The 20,023-nt window shown below is 41.6% G+C and overlaps 1 protein-coding gene and 1 long non-coding RNA gene across 4 annotated transcripts in view; one reads left to right on the top strand and one right to left on the bottom strand.

Annotated features, from left to right (window-relative positions):
- The window catches only part of LOC110850896 (teneurin-a), a 124,281-nt gene that overhangs the window by 45,025 nt on the left and 59,233 nt on the right, over window positions 1-20,023 (top strand). For all 3 annotated transcript variants that reach the window (XM_035852570.1, XM_035852571.1, XM_035852569.1), the window contains 2 exons: window positions 6,319-6,984; window positions 12,995-13,150. In XM_035852570.1, the coding sequence (XP_035708463.1) occupies window positions 6,687-6,984; window positions 12,995-13,150 (454 nt within the window). In that variant the 5' untranslated portion in view covers window positions 6,319-6,686. The remainder of the gene's footprint in view (window positions 1-6,318; window positions 6,985-12,994; window positions 13,151-20,023) is intronic.
- On the bottom strand, window positions 18,744-19,282 carry LOC118435982. The gene is made up of 2 exons (XR_004835096.1): window positions 19,154-19,282; window positions 18,744-19,038 (listed from the first exon to the last, which is right to left on the bottom strand). It is a non-coding gene; the product is annotated as an uncharacterized LOC118435982 (long non-coding RNA).

The raw sequence follows: 20,023 nt of genomic DNA, 5'->3' as shown, positions 1-20,023 counted from the left end.
ACATAGACAGAGTGGACATGTTGGTTAGTTTGCCTTGTGCCGACGCACTTCTTCACGACTACTTTTTGAGCAGGGTTGCAAAAATCTTCGTATTGTTGGACCCAATTACAATAAAACGTTTTCATCCATAAAATAAAACTCCAGAGTGGGTAGAGAAATACACTTGGTAGGTTTTGGACGTCGGAGAGGAGGAATTTCTCATCCTGTCAGACTATCTTCTACAAGTGATAATTGCCCGGATTGCGTTGTGCAACCATGTTGTCCACTACAGAGACAGATTGTAAATATGAAGTGTTCGGGACTCCTGCTTGTGAATCTCTCAAGAAGAAGAGAGCGACATTAGTGAAATGGATGAAGAGCCGAGCAGTGGGCAACGAGAGGACAAAAATGTCGTAATAACCCACCCGATATGTACTCAAACGGAGAGATTGCATTTTTATCCATACTTTTTACTATTGTTGAGAAGGAAATCTCTTCCAAAATCCAACTCTTTCGTTGTCTGATTCCTTCCCGTCTCTCGCTTTCTCGTGCTGACTGGCTGTTGTGCTGTGCTGGACAGTCAAGAAAAACAGGAAATATTTCCTGTCATCTGGAAATATTGCTCCTGCAAGTTGTAATATGTTAATATAAATAACTTGTCTTCTTCCACTTTCTCCATCATCGGGGTGGCCTCGTCCGAGGGAAAAAAAGAAGAGCTGAAATATTTTTCGCAGAAGTGGAGAAGAATAACAATAATAAAAACGGTTCCGCCCTCGCCTCATCTCGCCTCATCTCATCCGAGAAAGAAGCATGCCAAGGATCTTTCTCCTCCTTCATCGTCTTCTTCTTCTCCTCGCCAACAAGATTCTTTCTCATCATTCCGTTTTGATAATGGACATATTAGCTGGATTTTTATGAGGCCTATTTTTCATTAGACCTCCACCCGCCGCATGTGAAGTATAATCTGCAAAAATTTGCTTTTAGTCAATATGAAATTCTCCAAATTTCGAGAGGATCGGACACATTTCTCGTTTACGTGAGTTCTATCACATTTGACGACGCTACTACCACTGCTGCTGCTGCTGCTGCTGTTACTGGCTGGCGAGATGAGAGGACGAGGAAAGTTGCAAATGGAATTTCATTTATTTCGCCCCCGCTGTCATCTTTATTACGTTAACCTAAATTTTGCCATCCTAGCCAAAGGCACAACTTAACTTTCTCTCCTTACAACAAATTTGTTGCGACTTAATCTTGCTTCGCTATGAAATATAGGATACTTTGTATTAACAAATATGACAGACATGTCGTTTCTCCTCAGTTCAGTCAGAAATGGGAAAGAAGGGCTAATTTGTGTTGCATAAACCAACGTTGGCAGTGACCAGCCGACTTTCTCTCAAACAAGGAAAACAACTCATGATCCGTTTGATGTTTGCCGTTGCTTTTGTACCTCGTCATCTACCTTCCGCGAAGTTGGTTGGGTAGGCAGGTAGCCGCTTTCCATCTATATGCACTGGATGCGATGTGGATTGTGGACGCAATGCAATCTTGGGTTTACTCGTCTACTCTGCTTGACGTGCTTGACCCTAAAAACGGTAAAGTCCAACAAACCCAAACCAAAAGTTGGGACGTGCGCTGACTTTTTTTCATTTTTGTGATTTCGCAAGTCTAAAGTAAGTTGCTATGTCATGCACTACTGTGCTTGGCTCGTTGTGCTGCCGTCTTCATGGGTTCGTGGGATTGGATTAGACTCGTGCACTTTAGGCTCCCCTTCGTCCAAGCCAAGAAGTCAAGCCAATTGCAACTCGAGCATCAAAATGAGACAGAAAGCAGCAGTCGTGGTGGTGGTGGATACACAGTTGGTTAAGTGAGAAGGCCTTGCCCTCCAGTAGGTCCGACTAGGACGACGACGACGACGACTCTTCCTTTATTATATTACCGGATTTTATTTTTATTTCAACATAACATTACGCTCACTTGGGGTGACTACCACTACGCTGAAGCCTACCACCTAGGGCAAATGGTTTCTTAAGTTTCTCGCACATAGAATAAGGTTGCTTACAACTGACGAACAGAGAGATTCCGAAGACCCAGGTAGTACACACAGACAGAGAGAGACTTGCTGTGCGTATAAATGAACACATATCGTATACGGCGTAGAAGAACGGCTTCTTATTTATGGTGGGAAAGCGGATGAAATGAAAGCGGAGAAAGTCTCTCATTTTTTTCGGATATGCGGCTATGACTATGAAACTACCTTTTCAAACACGGCATTTCACTTTATTTTTGCCTCTGCCCCAGCTTTGTTTATATCTCCGTCCAGGGTATAAAAGTAATGGTGAGTTGTGAGTGAGTGGTGTCTAACTAGGCATGACATAAGGGACGAGGGAGTAGGAGAGGGCAGTTCGCCACTATAAATAAAATCTGTCCGCTCTTTAGACTTCCTGTCCTTCCTCCTCCTCCTCCACCTCCTCCGCCTGACTCCATAATATAATCAGGCCAGGAAAAAAAGAAGAAAGAATGCACAAACATGCTGCTGCCGGAGAATAACATCCACATGACAACTCACAACATAACCTTTCTCCCCTGCCACACGTAGTAGTAGAAAGTTACGACCTTGTGGATGGACTCCAAAGGCATTTAGTTCTCCTTCGAGGGAGTGTGCAAACATGCTCAAACACTTAGAGACCCTTCACCAGGGAAATATAATCAGGTGGAATAGGTTGAGTGGTGGAGTGACCAATCCAGTAGTGCATACTCGTACTCCTTCTCAAAATAACTTGCCCAGATCTTGCTCACAAAAGTAATGGCCCTTCCTTTAGCAAGTGGTAGCTCTTTGGTGAGTGAATGTGATACTTGTTGTATGTTCTCTAGAAATTTTATTTTACCTCAAGTCATACGTGAAGTAAAATTATTTCCCCTTATTCCATCCAACCTATGAAAGAAGCCGTTCTTTTATTTCACTGCTGGCTCCCAACTACTTACATTATTGACTATGGCACAGTGTTCCCATGCTCTCGTCTCTATTGATACTTGTACAACCTTTCATTTCATTTCACTATTTACTATTACTGCTACTTCCTGCTCTCTCCTTCCTCCTCTTTTACTTTTTCATCCCATGATGGTAGTTTTTGGTTAATTCAACGGCTGCAGGGCTAATGAACTCGTGCACTTGGTTCTTCCTTGAGAAAATGAGTGGGGAATCAGATTTCTGAACTTTGGAATTTTGGATGCTTGGTAGCAAGGTGTGTCTCTCAATCCATCCTTATTCCCCCCGTGAAAGTAAGTGGAATGAAAGAGAATAAGTAAAAGTTTGGAAAAAAGGCTTGGTGGATTGCACATATATGTATTTATGTACCAGGTGCCTACGCTGCGGTATGGGTTGCGTCTCTATACGTGTGTGTGTAATGCTTGGTGCACTTTCCATTCACCCCATCAACCTCTAAACAGAATCCATTACCACTAACTATTTCAAGTAGTTTCTAAGGAACCATATAATAAATTTGATCCACTCGAAGTAGACAAGGAATCACCGGCTAAACCAAACCACATGGGTCTCCCTGTCCCTGCCCAGCTCCACCACCGGCGAGACCTTTTCATCACTTACCACTTACCTCCCACTTTTTCGGAGAAATAAAAGCAAAAAGAAACACTGGTTTCTTGGAGGAGGCGGGAGCAGTGGCCGTGTTGTGTTTGTCCTTCGGACATGTAACAAGTTAACAACACTCAATTTCAACGGCGACACGAAATCTATGTAAGCTATACCACTTCTGCTTCAACTTGTTCGTTTTTTCCTGTATCGACATTTCACACATTGAGCTGAGTGTAAGGTTGGTGGTGAACTTTCACCACCACCAAGTCCAATGTACAGCCGCCTACAATGTGGCCACTATGGTCCATAATAATCCACTTGTGTCCGTGCAGAGTACCCAGCAATCCACTCACTACTACTTTACAAGTACATACTACACTCGGTGGTGATTGTGCTTGTAGTTAGTTCGTGGTTACGCAGGGAAGAGAGAAGGTGTCACGGAAACTGGTGGTGGTTGGCACTTTCATCCATTAATTTCACATTGGAAACGAGGAAAGCGTTTTCCATCTGTGCCTCTACTCTACGAATAGCTTCGATTTCATGTTGGACGCCGCCCGTGGTCATGATGAGTGTGTGTAGCGTGTAATGTATACTGTGTCGGACGACTTGTTTTACAAAGCGACCATAAACAAGAAGGGTTGAGGCAAATTGGGCAGAGGAATCTTTTGAGCTAATCTCCTCCTTCATTCATGATGATTTAGTACTTCAGGTTTAGGAGGATATTGTCGAGTTGTTATCAATTTCATGTTGTTTATACTGCCATTTCGCCCAACTAATTTTAATCATACAAACATTGCCACTGACTGAGCCATAATTCCACTTGGCTCAATAATAGCATGCCAAGAGTTTTGAACATGCCTTCAAGTAGTTAGTAGTTCTTACCTCTCTATGCAAACTCTAAATATTCTTGTTGTCCATGCTTCCAGCAAATCGATGAGACCATAATAAATGACAATTAGCCAACTACATCCGGCACGAGAATTGAAATATCACAACTTTGTGGCAGCATTTATTTCCACACACTTAAGCCTGATTAAGGAAGATTGTTTTTAAGAGGCGGAATGGCAACGTAAATCTACCAACAAAGTGGACGGACCTTGCTGCTTTTGAGGAAGGAAAAGGAAATAGTACTTTCAGAATAGATCAGAAGCTTTAGAAATACCAAAGTTTTTTTATTCGTTTGTTGGTTGTTACAGTCTACGCCTTCTACAGTCACAACATATAATTCTCCACTCGGGTGCCTGCTATTCAGGTCCTGAGGCTAATTGCACAAAGAGACGCCACTCAAGTTTTTGCTTATCAAGAAGCAACTTTTCCGCTCGAACGCCAGCGAGCGTCATGCTGTCTGCTGCCATGCAGGTTTCTCGTTGATACCATGAGTTTTACTTCTCATATCTCATGACATTTGTTGCTGGGACTTTTTGTGTCAACTATGGTTTAGCTTTTCCTTGTCGAATAAGAGCGCTGCATAGAAAGCGAGCTCCCTTTAACTTGGTTCGTTGGCAGGGTTGAAGTATAATAATAAATAATTCAAGACTTTTGGACTGAGTTGACGTAAGTAAATAATAGCTCTCGTCCTCTCCCTCTCGTTCTGTGTAAAGTTTAAAGTACTCAATAATAATAATAATAATACTCCATCCTCCTTTCCCCTCATAGTTGCTGCAGCAGTAACAATAGCAGCATGGATTCAGTTCAATTTCGAAGGTCGATTTAGCACCAATTTTGAATACAATATGTACGACCATGAATCTATATTTAGCAGTATGCAAAATTGCAATTGCGACTTTTGATTGAGAGGTTGATCGCATTCAGAGAAAGGTGGAACTTGGTGTGTGTTGTAGTCGTTGTCATCAATTGAATTAATTGCATCGAGCGAGTATCGTCGTATCGTAAGCAGTTGTTGTTGGTTGGTTGGTTGGTTTGGTTTGGTTGGTTGTTCTTGGTGTGAGTGTAATTTGAGTCCGTAATGACTCATGCTAATGACCAGATTTGCTCACTTTATGAGAGAAAGCCATGCTATGTTATGCTGCTCGTGTGGAATTGCATTCTCGACTTTGGATCAAATTCCATTCTCACAAAACAACAACATAGCGTAGACCAACCAAGTATAACGTAACCTCTGCTGGTTGCTGGGACATGAAATTGAGAAAATCAATGGTAATAAGTTGTATGTTTATCCCCCAACCAAACTTTGCTCGTGGCCTACACACTGAACATTTATGTATTCATGCATTCCCATGAACCTGGCACTATTTACATACATACACAGCACACAATATCATTGTAAACTTGAATGTATTGCATCAATTCGTACGGACCTTATGTGCAGTACATACGTTTCGATTGGCATTACTTTGACTTTTGTTTTTCTTTGGCTGGAGCAATATTTCCGACTAAATTTGGTCAGGCAGGGGACTGACGATGATGCTTCTCCCCCGAATTTCTGTGGTAATAATAGTATTCATACGTTCGATGAGTCGGCACTACTTTGCCATTGTTGTGTGTGTGTGGATATCGATCAATGAATTTCACCAGCCGTCATCATCACCACGATCCAGGTTTGCTTGTACGTATTTCTAGATAAACTACTGCTGCTATTGCTGCTTGAACATCTATGCAAAAGCTATTATCATGTTATTATTATGATGGTCATTATATAGGGTGGGATCGAGATTGGAATGGTAATGGTGACAGGTATTGAGTCTTGACGCTGTGTTTATGAGAATACTTATGTTTTTGCTGTATTGCAGATCGAGTGTTGGAGAAAGCGACCGATACGACGACCCACCTCCCAACAACCCAAACACCATTCCGTCTTCTTTGTCTCCTCCCAAATCCAGCACGACGGATTCGCCTGCTCTCACCACATACGACCAACTATTATTATTATGCGGATAAATAGTGTGAACACAGATGAGGAGCAGAAAGCAGGGTGGCAACATCAGCAGAAGATAGGATCATCCCAAAGTCAAAATCTTACTGTCGTTATCACCCCAAGGAAAGGAAAGGGTTGTCCATTCCTCGGCTTCTTTTGAAGTGGTCATCACCTCACAGCCATAAATAATAAGTGAAATTGCAGCAGGAGATCAACTCCGTGTGGGGAACGCGAGATAAAACGATGTATCGCTTCCAAGGAACGAACAATCGATCTAATGGGATCTACTGTGAGCCGGAAGCTCACTTTTCACCCCCTCATGGGAACAAGAAAAGTAGCAGCAAAATGAGGCATCATCACCGAGTCAGAAGTAATAACCGGTCTGCACATTTGCCTCACAGAAATGACTCCGACCCCGACTCTTCGTCTGACGTTTCGGACGGAACTTATCAAGAGTCATCGGATGTTCATGGACATGGACACCCACACTCCGGGATGACCATGACCAATCGAGATCGACTGAACATGGTGGCCCAAAATGGTAAGTGGAGGAAAGTTCATTCATTCCAGTCGTGGAACTTGACTACTATGTCACCCCATAACATACCAGCCCCATACCAAGCAGACCTTATCCTACCCACCACCCACACCCATATGGATACATACCCCAGTAGCACCAGCACCAGCAGTGGCAGTCACAAAATAAGTGTTGCTGCATGTAAGGACAATAAGTAGTTATTCATGGTTGATGGCTGATGGAGAAGTTAAGTGTCTCCTCTTCTTGCTCAAACCATGGACAGAAATAGATGACAGGCCGTAAAATTCTGGTGGAAATTTAAAGCAGTTGGCAGCCATCACTTGTTCGGTCGGCCTGCATGGCACTGGATGGACACTTCACTGGAGAGAGAGAGGAAGGTGATAAAGAGGTTACTGCTGTCTCTTCTTTCTTTCTTTGTCTCATTCCCGATGTTGGCACAAGCGGGGAGAGCGAAGACTACTCGTCTTCTTCTTCTTCTCGGCGGAATACTTTCCTGAGGGAAATGGTCATCCTGCTCTCGGCCATTGCATATTGGGCATGGACGGGTTGAACTGATACGAAGAAGAAGAAGAGGAGGAAACAGAAAGAAAGCGAGGCGAGAATAAAGGCATGAAGGCAATAGAAAGGAAACAGCAGTAGATGTGCATAGAAGTGAAGGAAGGAAGGCAACCATCATCATTCTCTTGGCTAAGCTGCATTCCGAACGAAGAGAAATACATTAAAAACAGTGACTATTCCGTTTCCTCGTCCACGCCCAACAATAAAAAGAGTAGTTTGTCGGATCATGTTGAGTTGCTGCTTGGTTTGGTGGCGATGGGGTTCTTTCGCAGGGTGAAATGACGTTGGAAATTCGCTGGAATCAACTACTAACAACCAGACACACACAATGCCATCCTCTCTCTATACGGATATGTGTGTATGTATGTGCATACGTATTAGGTATGTATTCCATCCCGGGTGCTCACGAGATGCCCTCTCTGCTTTCTCCTCCAGAGCCATTTCAACATTTATTTCTTACACTACCGCGACTACTATGTCCATACCTTACAATTACGTACCACCATTATTTCACAACGGGCCAAGTGCAACCCTTTTCTGTTCAAGATCAGGGGTCAATGGGAGAGGGTAGAATTGGATGAAATTCTTAAATGTCACACAGCATCGTATTACTTCTTATCCGAATATACGCTTTAAGTAGTAACGTGCGTGCAGCATTTTAATTTTAGGAAACCATTTTAATGGAATTTTCGTAAATCGAACATCTAGCTCATTTAGAATTTGAAATCCAGTGATACGAATTTTGTAAAATTTATTTGTGACAAGAAAAGGCAGCAGCTGACCAGGTCAGATTTTTAACATGAGTAAAAGTTTGTCCGATTTTGACTTGTTTCGAAGATGACACATTCACATACGGAACGAGAGAGAGCGGCAGAAAATGGAGAATGAGGACTAGAATTGGCTCGTACCATCTTTACGGTCAATTTTTATCTCGCTCAGGCTGTTCCTTTATTTTTTTATTTCATCTCCTTTCCCTCCGCTCCAAATTTTACGAGTCCATCCCGACTATTGGCTTCTGAACTCTAAAATAAACCCAAATTATTATCTACGACGAACTGAAAACAGAATTTGAATTGTTACGTTACGACATGCAATCCAATAAGATAGAAAAATGCGTATTGACAAAATCCTTCTGCTCGTGCTCCCCACACCAAATTGCATCTTTTCCTCATCCTCCTCAATCAAATTTTCAACTCGTATATCAGCTTTCTCACTGTTTTTTTATGCCTGGTGCAAGTTGTCCTTTAGATTTGATTTTGTGGCGAGGCTTCACTTTCTATTTTATTTTACGGATACTGTTGATGGTTCCCTTGTTTTTTTACCCTATTTCTCCTCTCCTCATTCCTCCCCATCATGTCCAGCAGATTCAGCTCACCTCTCGTAAATCTTGTGCCATGAAGATGACAGGGCTGCAAGTTTCCGTCCTCTGAATGTTGTCCCGTGCGATTTCGAAAACATTTAAACTCATCTGTCCGCATGGAGAGTTAAAGAGGAACAGGAGAGGCGAGTGTAGGAAAAAAATACCTCAAACCATTTCCTCACCAAACAACACCCGTCTCGTATTCATCTGAAATTTTATGAGGGCCATAAGCGACCAAAAGGTATGCGAATATTCAGCACACCCTACGTGAATTTTATTCCTCGTCATGACCCAGTATTTCCCACGAATTCCGTATGTGGTGCACTGCAATGCGCTGCATTTCATATTAGATTTCGTTCCCAAGATGAACACAAACCCAATTTACCACGTTGACTTTAGCTCGCAGTGGAGTAAAGTAGGAGGAGCAGGAGAAATGTTCCATCTCGAAGCGTGTTGTTAGTGAAGTGAAAGCTCAAATAAGGTATAACACAAGACAGGAGGGAGCGAGCGAGTTGCCAAAAGCGTGTCTGTCTACCTATTCCTGAGTGAGTAGAGGAGCGACGGATGGAGAGATGAATAGGGGCAAAGAGGCATGAAATTGGGAACTCATACGAACGATACAATGTAAGACTCATTTGAATGAACAGATATTAAGGACTGGGTCGATTTGCCATTTCACATTCCGTCGGATTAGAATTAGAGCAATAATGGAGCGAATGTTCGTCTTCTCCTTTTACTCATGTATCTACGTACGTATGTACCGTATTTGGTGTCTTCTTCTCCACATCTCTGGTTGTTGCCAATTGCAAAAACGTGGAAGAGTGAAAGTAGACCACAACATGGAAATAATGGGAAATGAGAAAAACTATGGAACATTCGAGTATAGATGAATGGATACGCGAGGGAGAAATTGGCATAGTTTTGCATGCGTTGCATTTCCATATGACGCTTTAATAACGATGTGATGATATTGCAAATGCTGTTGTGACTGCTGCTGCTCCTCCTCCTGCCTGATTTTCCATTTTTCTTTCTTTCCATCTCCATACTGTCACACACCACGGGCTCGTTGGTGTGTATGTAGATACGCATCGGGAAACGTGTTTCGTACTGGATTCTTTTGTTCTTCCTGGTTGACGCGTCCTGTTGATGATGATGATTCTAATCCGAATTGTAATTCGAATTCAATCCGAGACACGAACTCTTATGCCCACAGGGATAAATATAATTTATATGCATGATTTTCGCCCATCTTGTACGTAGTCAGGTAATGGATAAATCTGGCACGATGAGATGTGTGACATTTGGTACAAGTCTGACATTTTTTTGCATATGTATGCAAATGTAGCGCTACTTCTCTCCGACCCCATTTTTATACAGAATTATGACCATAAGTAACGTTCTTCTCAACGGGAAAGTTTACTTTTAAAAACCCATTAAATTTTTAAAATAATCAATAGTAAACTGTATAGCAAAAACAAATATCGAGTGACATGGATGCTTTAATGGAAACTACGCTGTTGATCACGTACGTAGGTTAGTGTTTGTACTAAAACCAGGAAGAAAGTTTGTGGAGAAAACCCAAACACAACGGTGCTCAGCTATCTGTCAACTTCAGCAGTACGATACCCACCACGTCGCCGAGTTTTTTTCCTCCTTCCACACTTTGTCATTAGTTAGTGGATTCGTGGATGAAGCCACTGTGGTGTGAGGAAGGGAGGCACGAGAGGTAGTGAATGAATTGCCGAAGGTACGGGTGACGGTAACAGTTAGTACACAACCCACCTTGGCTGAGCTGTGAATGAATGTCTCTGTTTGTCCAAGGTGTATGCGTCCTCCTGATAAGCAGCCCTTTCCAAACTGAGCAAGTAATTTCCACACACTTTTGTTTCTACTTCCATAAAATAAAGACTCTTGGATAAAGTATCCGAATTTCCGCTAAACTAAATTCCCTCACCAAAGAATTCGTCACACCCTCCTCTCAGCAGGCTTAGCTTAGCTTTCCCTCACTCACTAACCAACCAACTCAAAGCCCAGTTTGTTTTAACAGAGTTAGTTTAAGCAAAGTGAGGGAAAGCAGGCAGCCAGCTAGAGAATGAGTGAGTGAGGAAAGTGAAGAAGAAGCACAGTTTGAGAACTTTAGAGGCGTCGTTACTCTGGGACACTGTGTGTAAAGGTAATAACGAACAAATGAGATTGGATCAACCGAAATGTGTGAACTTGGAGGAAGAGGAAGCATAGCTGACATTGGCTTAGATGGAAAATTCACGCATTTTTTATCAAGACGAGCCAGGGAGAGAAAGAAGAAGTAAGTAAATCCAAAAAGGGGATCCACTCACTCACACACACGCATGTAGTCGATGAGGTCTTTCTATACATATGCATTATGCTCTATTCGACGGGTTTCCTCTAGTCACGTTAAAATTAAAATTACCTCAAATTCCTCCCAGAGATACTTATTTAGCGGAGAAAAAGGGATTACTGGACAAAGGAGGCGGGGATGAAATGGGATACGATTTTCCGGATAAAGCATCATTCCATTATGTAGTTACATTACTCCAAGCCGCGTTGCTATTACTGCGACCAGTATTTATTGACGGAATCATCATCAGTCCTTTCTTCCATGGTCCGAAGCCGATCGCAAGAGCATTTCTCCAGGGAGAGGGAAAATGTGAGTGCAGTGAAAGAAAGCCTGTTCAGGGTGAAGCACAATATGTTCCCTAAACTGTGTTTAGTCAACTCGGGGTATAAATGTGGTGGCATGGAATCGAGGAACCCTGTGCCTTTTTGGAGGTCATGCTTGTGCACCACGACCATTTGACTGAGTAGCCGGAGGCCGGAGACAGCGAGGAAGAGCTGGAGAGGGAAGACGACGAGATGACAAGGGATGAGAGTGCGGGGGGTTTGGCTCGAGAAAGTTTTAAGTAGAAAGGGGAGCGGCAGATTGAGTATTCTTTCTTTGTACTCGACTAAGCTTTGGTGATAAATGACCCTGGACCTGTCTTTGATTTGAATTTGATTACCGTTTTTGTTCATTTAGCTAAAAACTTTTGAATCCATCCATCCCCACGTTTTTTATTTGAGCTGCTGCTGCTGAGCCAAACTCCGGACATGGCCCACACACATCCCGTAGAAAACGTCCGCGACAATAAATCTTTTCCACTCCCATCCGCCCCTACCCGGCCAACTCGACGGAATGATCTAATTTTTAGAATGAGAAATAAAGGAGAAGACAGAGGAAAAAAACATTTCCAGCTTAAACTGAAGTCCGCTTAAGTTTGGTGTGGGACAAACGACGACAATCATTGGGGACAGGAGAAGATTAGTCCACTTTGGTTGCTCGAAGCAGTTGTGCTGCTGCTTGCTCACAGTTGGAATAAAAAAAATCACACTTTCTTGAAGGAAATGCTCCAACCCCTTCTTGCGAGAATATGTATGTATGTTGCATTCCGACAGAAATTACCGTTGTTGCTTTCCCCTCGTATACCTTTACCTGCTCTTCCACCTTCAAACCGCCGGGTCACATATGTGCAACTATGTGTGTCCTCTGCATACTATCCCCCCTTCAGGAAAGCCATGGATTGGATTGGTTTTCTGGTTCCAAAGATTAGATTTGAGCTCGGTGCTAGTGAGACACCTCGAGAAAGTCCAAATAGCACATGTCCACGTGTGACATGATGTTCTACCTCATGCATTTACAATCAGCTTGTTTCTCGTCTCCCTTCCGACTATGTTCTACGTACCACATATTCCTTTACTACTTCTTGGTTTTCTCTTATCCGTTAAAGGAACAGTCAGTCCTTCTCAAATTACTCTCTCTCTCTCTCTCCACCGTCCTGTGTTATCTGCTGATCGTCCTCGTTTCACTTTATTTTTACTCGTTTTTCTCCCTTCATTACTTTGCGTTTAGTGGAAATGGCCTAAAAGCCGTGGAGGAAAAGAAGCAGAATTGTTGGTTCCATTAACATTAAGAGAAGCAGACCAAGGAGGGAAAGTGAGGGTGGTGGTTGAGGGAGAAGAAATTAGAATCCAAATGCGTTCTGCGAGAGATAAATGAGAGAGGAAAAGAGTTGAGAGATATTTTTCTTTTAATTGAAGGAGGAGCGGACTCCCCACCCGAACCTGCCCCCAGTGACATGCGGATGAATGGAGGGCTGAGGTCGCTCAAGCCGTATGGCGGCGAACTCGACCCGGACTCTGAACTCTCGGGATATCACCACGTGCAAACCGGTGCTGGCCTATATCTTCCTCAAGGTGGGTGCAAATAATCCAACTCAATTTATTGCCTGCTCCCACCCAGACAAGGTTACGGCCTTTTCTCCACCTTTCTCCCACTCACCCTTTCACACGAGGCAGTGAATTAGAGAGCCAGACCTGGCCAACCGACCTGCCTAATTATAAGTTATGACTGTCTTCTCCCAGATCTGTTTTCACTGCCAATTCAAACCCAGTTTCTTTCGTGAAGAAAGAACACAAAACGAGAATATCTGCAGGATGAAACGAACCCTAATTTCAGCAAGAATTCGCAATTTCATTCGCAGACCTACATACATAGGGAAAAAATTAAAGAATAAATGATGCATACAATTTTTTCACTCCGTGCTTGTTGTTAGGATTAATTTTTGACAAGGATTTATTTTTGTGAAAAGAAGTTTCATTAGTCATAACACAATTACAAAGCAATATCTTTATTTGTTTAAAAATGTAGCTTGGCTATATGGAATACTTGTCAACCTATTTTATCGTAATTAGATTTCCTTTCATCTCCATCCAATTCATTAGTACGTCTACAAAAAACTAGGAATAACAAACCAACAAAACTTAATGAAATTGCAATACTACGACGGCACGAAATGCCTACATATTTATCTACCAACCTGCACAACTGGATGCATGTATACTCAACTTACTGTAAAAGTAGCAATATCCACTTTTTGCTTGTATTATTCAAATATATGAAATCACGTCGTCTTTTGTGCCCAACACGAATAAGCTCCACTCGGTCCAGGCGTATCTCAATTAACTAAAGTTGTCAATTCAATTATCGTTTGCCATTTCTCATGTAAATTTTATTAAATTGAATCATATCGAGTCCTCCTTTGATTTCTGGTAATTCTTGTCACTGTCTGTATCATCTCATCATAGTCATCATACGTATATGAGCTGGATTAATTCTTCCACGCATTGATAAATTATTTGAAGCCAGCTCGCAGTTTGCTAATGCAATTTAAACCCTGATTTTAATCCTGTGTATGCACATATAAAGCATTATTTTGTTCGCCAGTTCTAAAATGTACTTATCTTGTCCATGTATTAAGTCAATTCAAAGCAGAAAATAATGAATGTGATGGAGGTCCGCTCTCTCTCTATCTCACACAAAATGAAGGGAGCACGAGAAAGGATTTAAGCATTTATTCATTCACTTCATTTCTTCTCGAAAGCGAGATTGCAAACGTAAGCTTAACCTCGACGACGACGACACGACTTAGTTTTTGTTCGCTAGGTTTATTTTGCATGTTCTTCTCCGCGAGGAGAAAGGGCTCTCTGTTGCTGAGTTGGGTGCATTGTGTTATATTACCCGTATCCGGAGATTAGATTAGATTAGTAAAGTCCACACTTACTGGCATTACATTTATTTAACAGCGACCCTGGGTTAGGTCGGCGAGGTGGGTGGGTGGCTGCTGGGGTTAAGTAAGTGAAATGAATAAATGAATCTGATTGTGAGCGAGTGGAATGGGCACACATATCAACATGCGTGTAAGAGGTAATATGTTCTAATGTAATATGCATGTAGTACTGATCCCTTGATCAAAAGTAATATTTCATTCGGACTTTGATCATTTGTCCCAAAGCTCTTTTTAGCCTCCCTCGCCCAGCCCAGACTTCCTTTATTCCATTGTCCCGGCTGTATTACGTTTTGTGGCCCTTAATTCTTTTCTGAGGAAGATGCATCACATGTTGTGCAACATAACCTGACCCAACTCTGTGTGTGAATCCATGTGTTGCCGTCCATCCACACGATGCAACTCTCCCTGAAACTGACTGAATCCTAGTGAGACTGAAAAGTGTAATGAAATTGAAGGATCCCAAAGACTCGTCACTACGTTCTCCAGCCGTCTTTGCAGAGGGATTGGATTGAACTATAATTCAATTTCAAACATGTGACTGTGAAAACCTTGCTGCAATTCCTTTATTGCATTGTGAAGTAAATATGATTTCATTTAGAGGAGGATTGAATCCAGATCCTATGGTTTTGCCAGCTCATGTGCAGCACAAGAAGCTCTTGTAGTATTTTTCGGTTATTGTTGAGGGTGCAATTACATACCCCATACAACACAGTTAGACACATTGCAGGTCGGAGAGTGGGGAATAACAGGGCGAAAAGTATTTAGCTTTATTTAGTCCATACGTGCGTTGGCTGCCACACATACAACAATCGCCAAATTTGATGGGGAGAGAGTGTGAGAGCGGATGCAGAAGGGTAAGTTTTCACCGAAGAAGGAAAAGTGCGAGAGCCCAGTAAAATAACGCATTTGTTCAACTCTGTCATCAAAAGCGATCCAATTCATTCCTACTTATTCAAGTAATAACTCTATCAACTGCTGTCCTTGCCCTCGCCAACGAACCAACCAACCCACCAACGAACCAACCTCTCGCTTTCCTTCCATTCCAAACCCATTACATTCAAATAAATCCCAGAGAAAATGAAATGAGAAAAAGCAACTTGTCTTGCAGACTTTTTGATGAGAAATATGAACTGACTGACTGGCTGACGAATAATAAATAGCATTTTATTTTTTGCCTTATAAACCCATTTCAAATTATCATTACTCCCGAACCAAGTTATTTAATGACTTTTTTTCTTGTTTTGTAGAAATGCAATGTCACCAGAATCGATTATCTCCGAGTTGAAAATTAGGTGGTGACTTGGAGCGGCGTAGAGGGAATTGGTTGCATTATTATTTTTTCTCCGTCCTATAATTTTGGCACTAGACCCCCAACCGACCAACCACCAGCATATTTGATTGTCCTGGACTGGACATTTGTAGCTTTTAGCAGCCGACATGGCGCCGTTTACTTGTATTATTGGGAGCGTTTTATAGAGGGCTGAATTAACCTAGAGTCCTATGCACCAGGCAGGAAATATCCGCACTGGGAGAGAAGAGGAAGGAAGGAAGGAAGGGTCGAGTGAGTCATAAAAGTTATCTCGTCGTGAATATATGGAAAATCGAAGCTACTTTTAGTTTTATAATACTTGTGCCCTCCTATCTCTTCATTCATTCATTCAACTGAACCAGCACCAGCAGCAGTCTTCATTTCATTCCATTTATTTGTGAGCTGCCCATGTTCACAGTTCATAGCCAAACACTATTATATTCTCCACACTAATCTTCATTCTGATTTGAAGAGTAACTAAAACCGAGTCGGATGTGTCCAGAGAGTGACACCAACCAACCGACCGACCAACTCGACAAGGCCGGGCAACCCAGCAATAGCCCAAGATCAGTTTTGTGATGATGACGATGATGTGATATGCATCAGGAAAAGGGTCCCCTCTCGTTATTTCAGTTTTGATCCTCAAACCCTACTCACTCGTTCTGTTTTCCATCCATCTCCCAGAGCGTTTTAGTTAGCGAGTGAGCCAAATCAAGGGCTCAATCACTTTTTATTCAGTCCGACGGATGTGTGCACTCGGACGGATCAGAATGAGAGTCGTGATGGAAGTGTCAGTCATCAATGTTTGTTCAGAATTTGGTTAAATTTTATTTCCATCCCTCCATAACTTATTAATACGAGTTTTCCAATGCCCGGATATGCACGTGTATCATTTGGTTAGTTGGATGGTTGCTTGGTTGGTTGGTTAGTTGGTTGTTGTTGATGGCAGAAAAAGTTGAATATTAACATAAATAAACGCTGTTTAGTAAATAGAAATAAAATTTGTATCCATTTATTATTTTTCAACTTTCCCCACTCCACTATTTACTTACTCCTCGATCTTGGGTATCGGGCCAGTTGTTTTTATATCAAGCAAACTTTGCGTAAACTCCAAGTAATTTTCTGTTCTGCTGACAGAAAAACTGATTAAACTTTATGGAAGCGCTTAACTAACGCAGTTTAGTTTCTTCATCAGTTTTATTTGTAGGATGAGAGAGAGAGAGAGAAAGTAGATGATGATGTTGAATTCGGTGGTGGCGAGGGAGTCTCGGGTGGGTGTGTAGGAGGGTATCTATACGGAGCTATCTGGCTGCTGCTTAAATTAGGCATGGCTTGGCGTGGTTCAGTGTAACAACTTTGCTTTGCTTTGCTTCAGCACTTTCCAAACTTCTCTCAGACTTGAATACAAAATCCCGTTTTTGATAAAAATGTAATTGAGTTTCTCTCTCCTCGGTCTTTTTCCTAATGCGTGTAGTGAAGAGATGTGTATACGATATGTGGGAAGGTTGCTCATGTAATTCCTCTTGCTTTTCATCCCATCCTCTCTCATTCGATTTGCCTCCCTTCTTCCACTACTCTTCTTCCACAGCAGATTATATTATTATATGCGAAATATATTTATGGCAAACATGACTCCAATAACTTTACATTTATGCATTAAAAACTTTGCTGAGCTCGCGCTTAGCATCCGCACAACAACAACACGCCGCCTTGGCTGCTGACTTTTCCCCAGTTCAAAGTTTAAATCCTTTCCGTGAAAATAATACTATTTATTTCTTTCCCAGCAGCAATGTAATGTGTACTCATGGTAGTGGGGTGCTAGGTACTCGTAAGCTCGTAGTGGTAGTGCCAGCGGAGAATTTTTCCATAGTTCGAAGATCCTAACCGTATTTAAAGCGTATTTCATTTTGGAGAAAGAACGTGAGTGAGTTATTGCTGAGAGAGATAAAGACACACTTTTTCCTCCAGGGATGAAATAAGTGCATAATTTAATTCACAAATTAAATTGATTAGATGCTGTCCTTATTTTATTACGTAAATATTTTTTTTATTCCTTTTCTACAATTTGTCCCCCCTTCTTTCCTTCCGCTGTTGTAACTATAGCTTCATTTGCTTGACTTAACTTGATCCTAAGAGGCTTACTACCTTATTTAGAAGGAAATGTTATTAACTTTTTTCCTCCTCCTTCGCCTCCTCCTCCTCCCAGCATTCTCTGTTCATCCTGAAAATTGGGATTGTGATGGTGATGAGAATGAAAAAAATGTCTGTGTCGTCTTGTGACAAAATTCATTTCGTTGTGTTGTCACTGATTAGATAATAGTATGTGTATAATATCATTTCAATGCACGTATAGCTTTTTTGGTATGTTCCCCAAATTGGTAACGACCTCATCAGTTTCTAGTTGAATTATGTTTTGCATGCTAAATTTACTCGGCGAATTTCTCAAAATAATATGTTCTTTAGAAAATCAGAAATGAATGAATATGATTTGCTTTTGAGAGTAGTAAATCCATGCATCTTAGGAAGACAGTAAAAGCAAATAAAGTATTTGAATGTAGAAAATGAAGGTGTAACACGCAAACAAATAAGTTATTCTTGTCCATAATTATGGGACAATGTTATTTTAGTAAGTTGCAGTACTCGCTTGAGTACCGCTCACTGTCCTTGATTTGCATTTATTGCTTTATTATTAGCTAGGACAGTTGGTATTTTGGTTCATATGTGTACAAAGTTCTATTCTGTGAGGGAGCTCTTGCATATCACACATGAATTGAGAAGAGACGAAGGAATTTCGTTGAAGATTAAAGTGACAAATAAACACACATAATTTACACAGTTTGTCTCACCATTCGTATCTATTTATTACGATCCGAGGGTTTTTTTTGGATTAATGAAGGCGTGACAGGGGTTGTACTCGGTTTATTTGGATAAAGCTGCTATTTGCATGCGAAATCCAGGATTAGATTAAAATTCCGAATTTCAGTTGCTTATTCAGCTTCAGGATGAAAATTGCATCGCTGCTATTGCCTACTCAACTGGGGATGGTTTGTGTCATCTGCCCGTCATTCTGCTCATCCGTATTCGACTAAAACTCACGATTGTAAGCGAACCATTAGCTAAACGAATCCCCTGAATATTTTCACGAGCCAATCACTTCTAAAGTGTATGGAGGCTCTCGTCGTCACGGGTAATGGTCTCCACATAGACTGTTAACATCATCATACCGTTTTTACATAAATTCTGCTTTGGATAGTTCTGATTAGTTCGAATTAAAAATAGTCATATCTAAAATAAACTAATATTTGTACTACTTTCGTGTACCTTGGAGGTTAAACATCTTGGTGTGAAATCTTTCTCGTTTCCCTCCCCTCCCCTGTTCTCTTCATCAGTCACCATCAATTTTGCTAGTCGAGTTCAAGAGTGGATTACCCGTCCCACGCACAAGTTTGTTTAGTGAGCCTGGATTGCTTTTACTGGTAGAAGAAACAAAAAATAAACAAGTTTTTCTCTTCCTCAATTCCTAAACTATAGAGACGAGACGAATTGCCCTTGATATCGAGCAAGCCGAAATAGGTTTACTTACAGGCGATTGGTTAACTTGTCTCGAACTAATGCTGATGCGGTTGGTGGTGGTATCTTGAGAAAACAGTAAATTAAAATTTATTCTGGGGAATCGCACAGATCGTCATTGTGAGTGAGTGGGTGAGTGAGAGGTGGATTGGTTAGTTGGTATTGGGTTGTAATGCGTTTTGCTTTCCAACTCTAATTTTACTTTTACTTTTACTTTGAATACAAGTCCTGACTCGTGATGATGATTCTTTGATATCGAGCAGGCGAAAAAGTTTTGCATGAAATGAAACCTACTCAATAATGTGGTCGGTTCGTAGTCGTATATTGAATACCATTACCTTCGCCGCCCTAGTTCAAGTGTGTTGAACACATTAAGTGCTCTTGGCATGGGCTCGAGAAAGGAAGGAACGAGTTAAGTTGCTCCCATATTGTAATGACAGTTTTGGTGACGAGTCGACATAGAAAAGTCCAACAAAGGGAAAATGGGTATAATTTAGGGAACCTTGAAGAATACACTGTCAAAGTAATTTCCAAACATTTCCAAACAAGTTTGGAATCGTTTCGCAATCGTGGTTATAAATATTACGAGGAAAAAGTAAGTGAGATTCCAAATGCAAATCG

The sequence above is a fragment of the Folsomia candida genome, unplaced genomic scaffold (assembly GCF_002217175.1).
Source record: "Folsomia candida strain VU population unplaced genomic scaffold, ASM221717v1 Fcan01_Sc006, whole genome shotgun sequence".
Taxonomy (NCBI): domain Eukaryota; kingdom Metazoa; phylum Arthropoda; class Collembola; order Entomobryomorpha; family Isotomidae; genus Folsomia; species Folsomia candida.
Note: the sequence above shows the minus strand (reverse complement) of the source record. Positions and strands in the feature narration are given on the sequence as shown.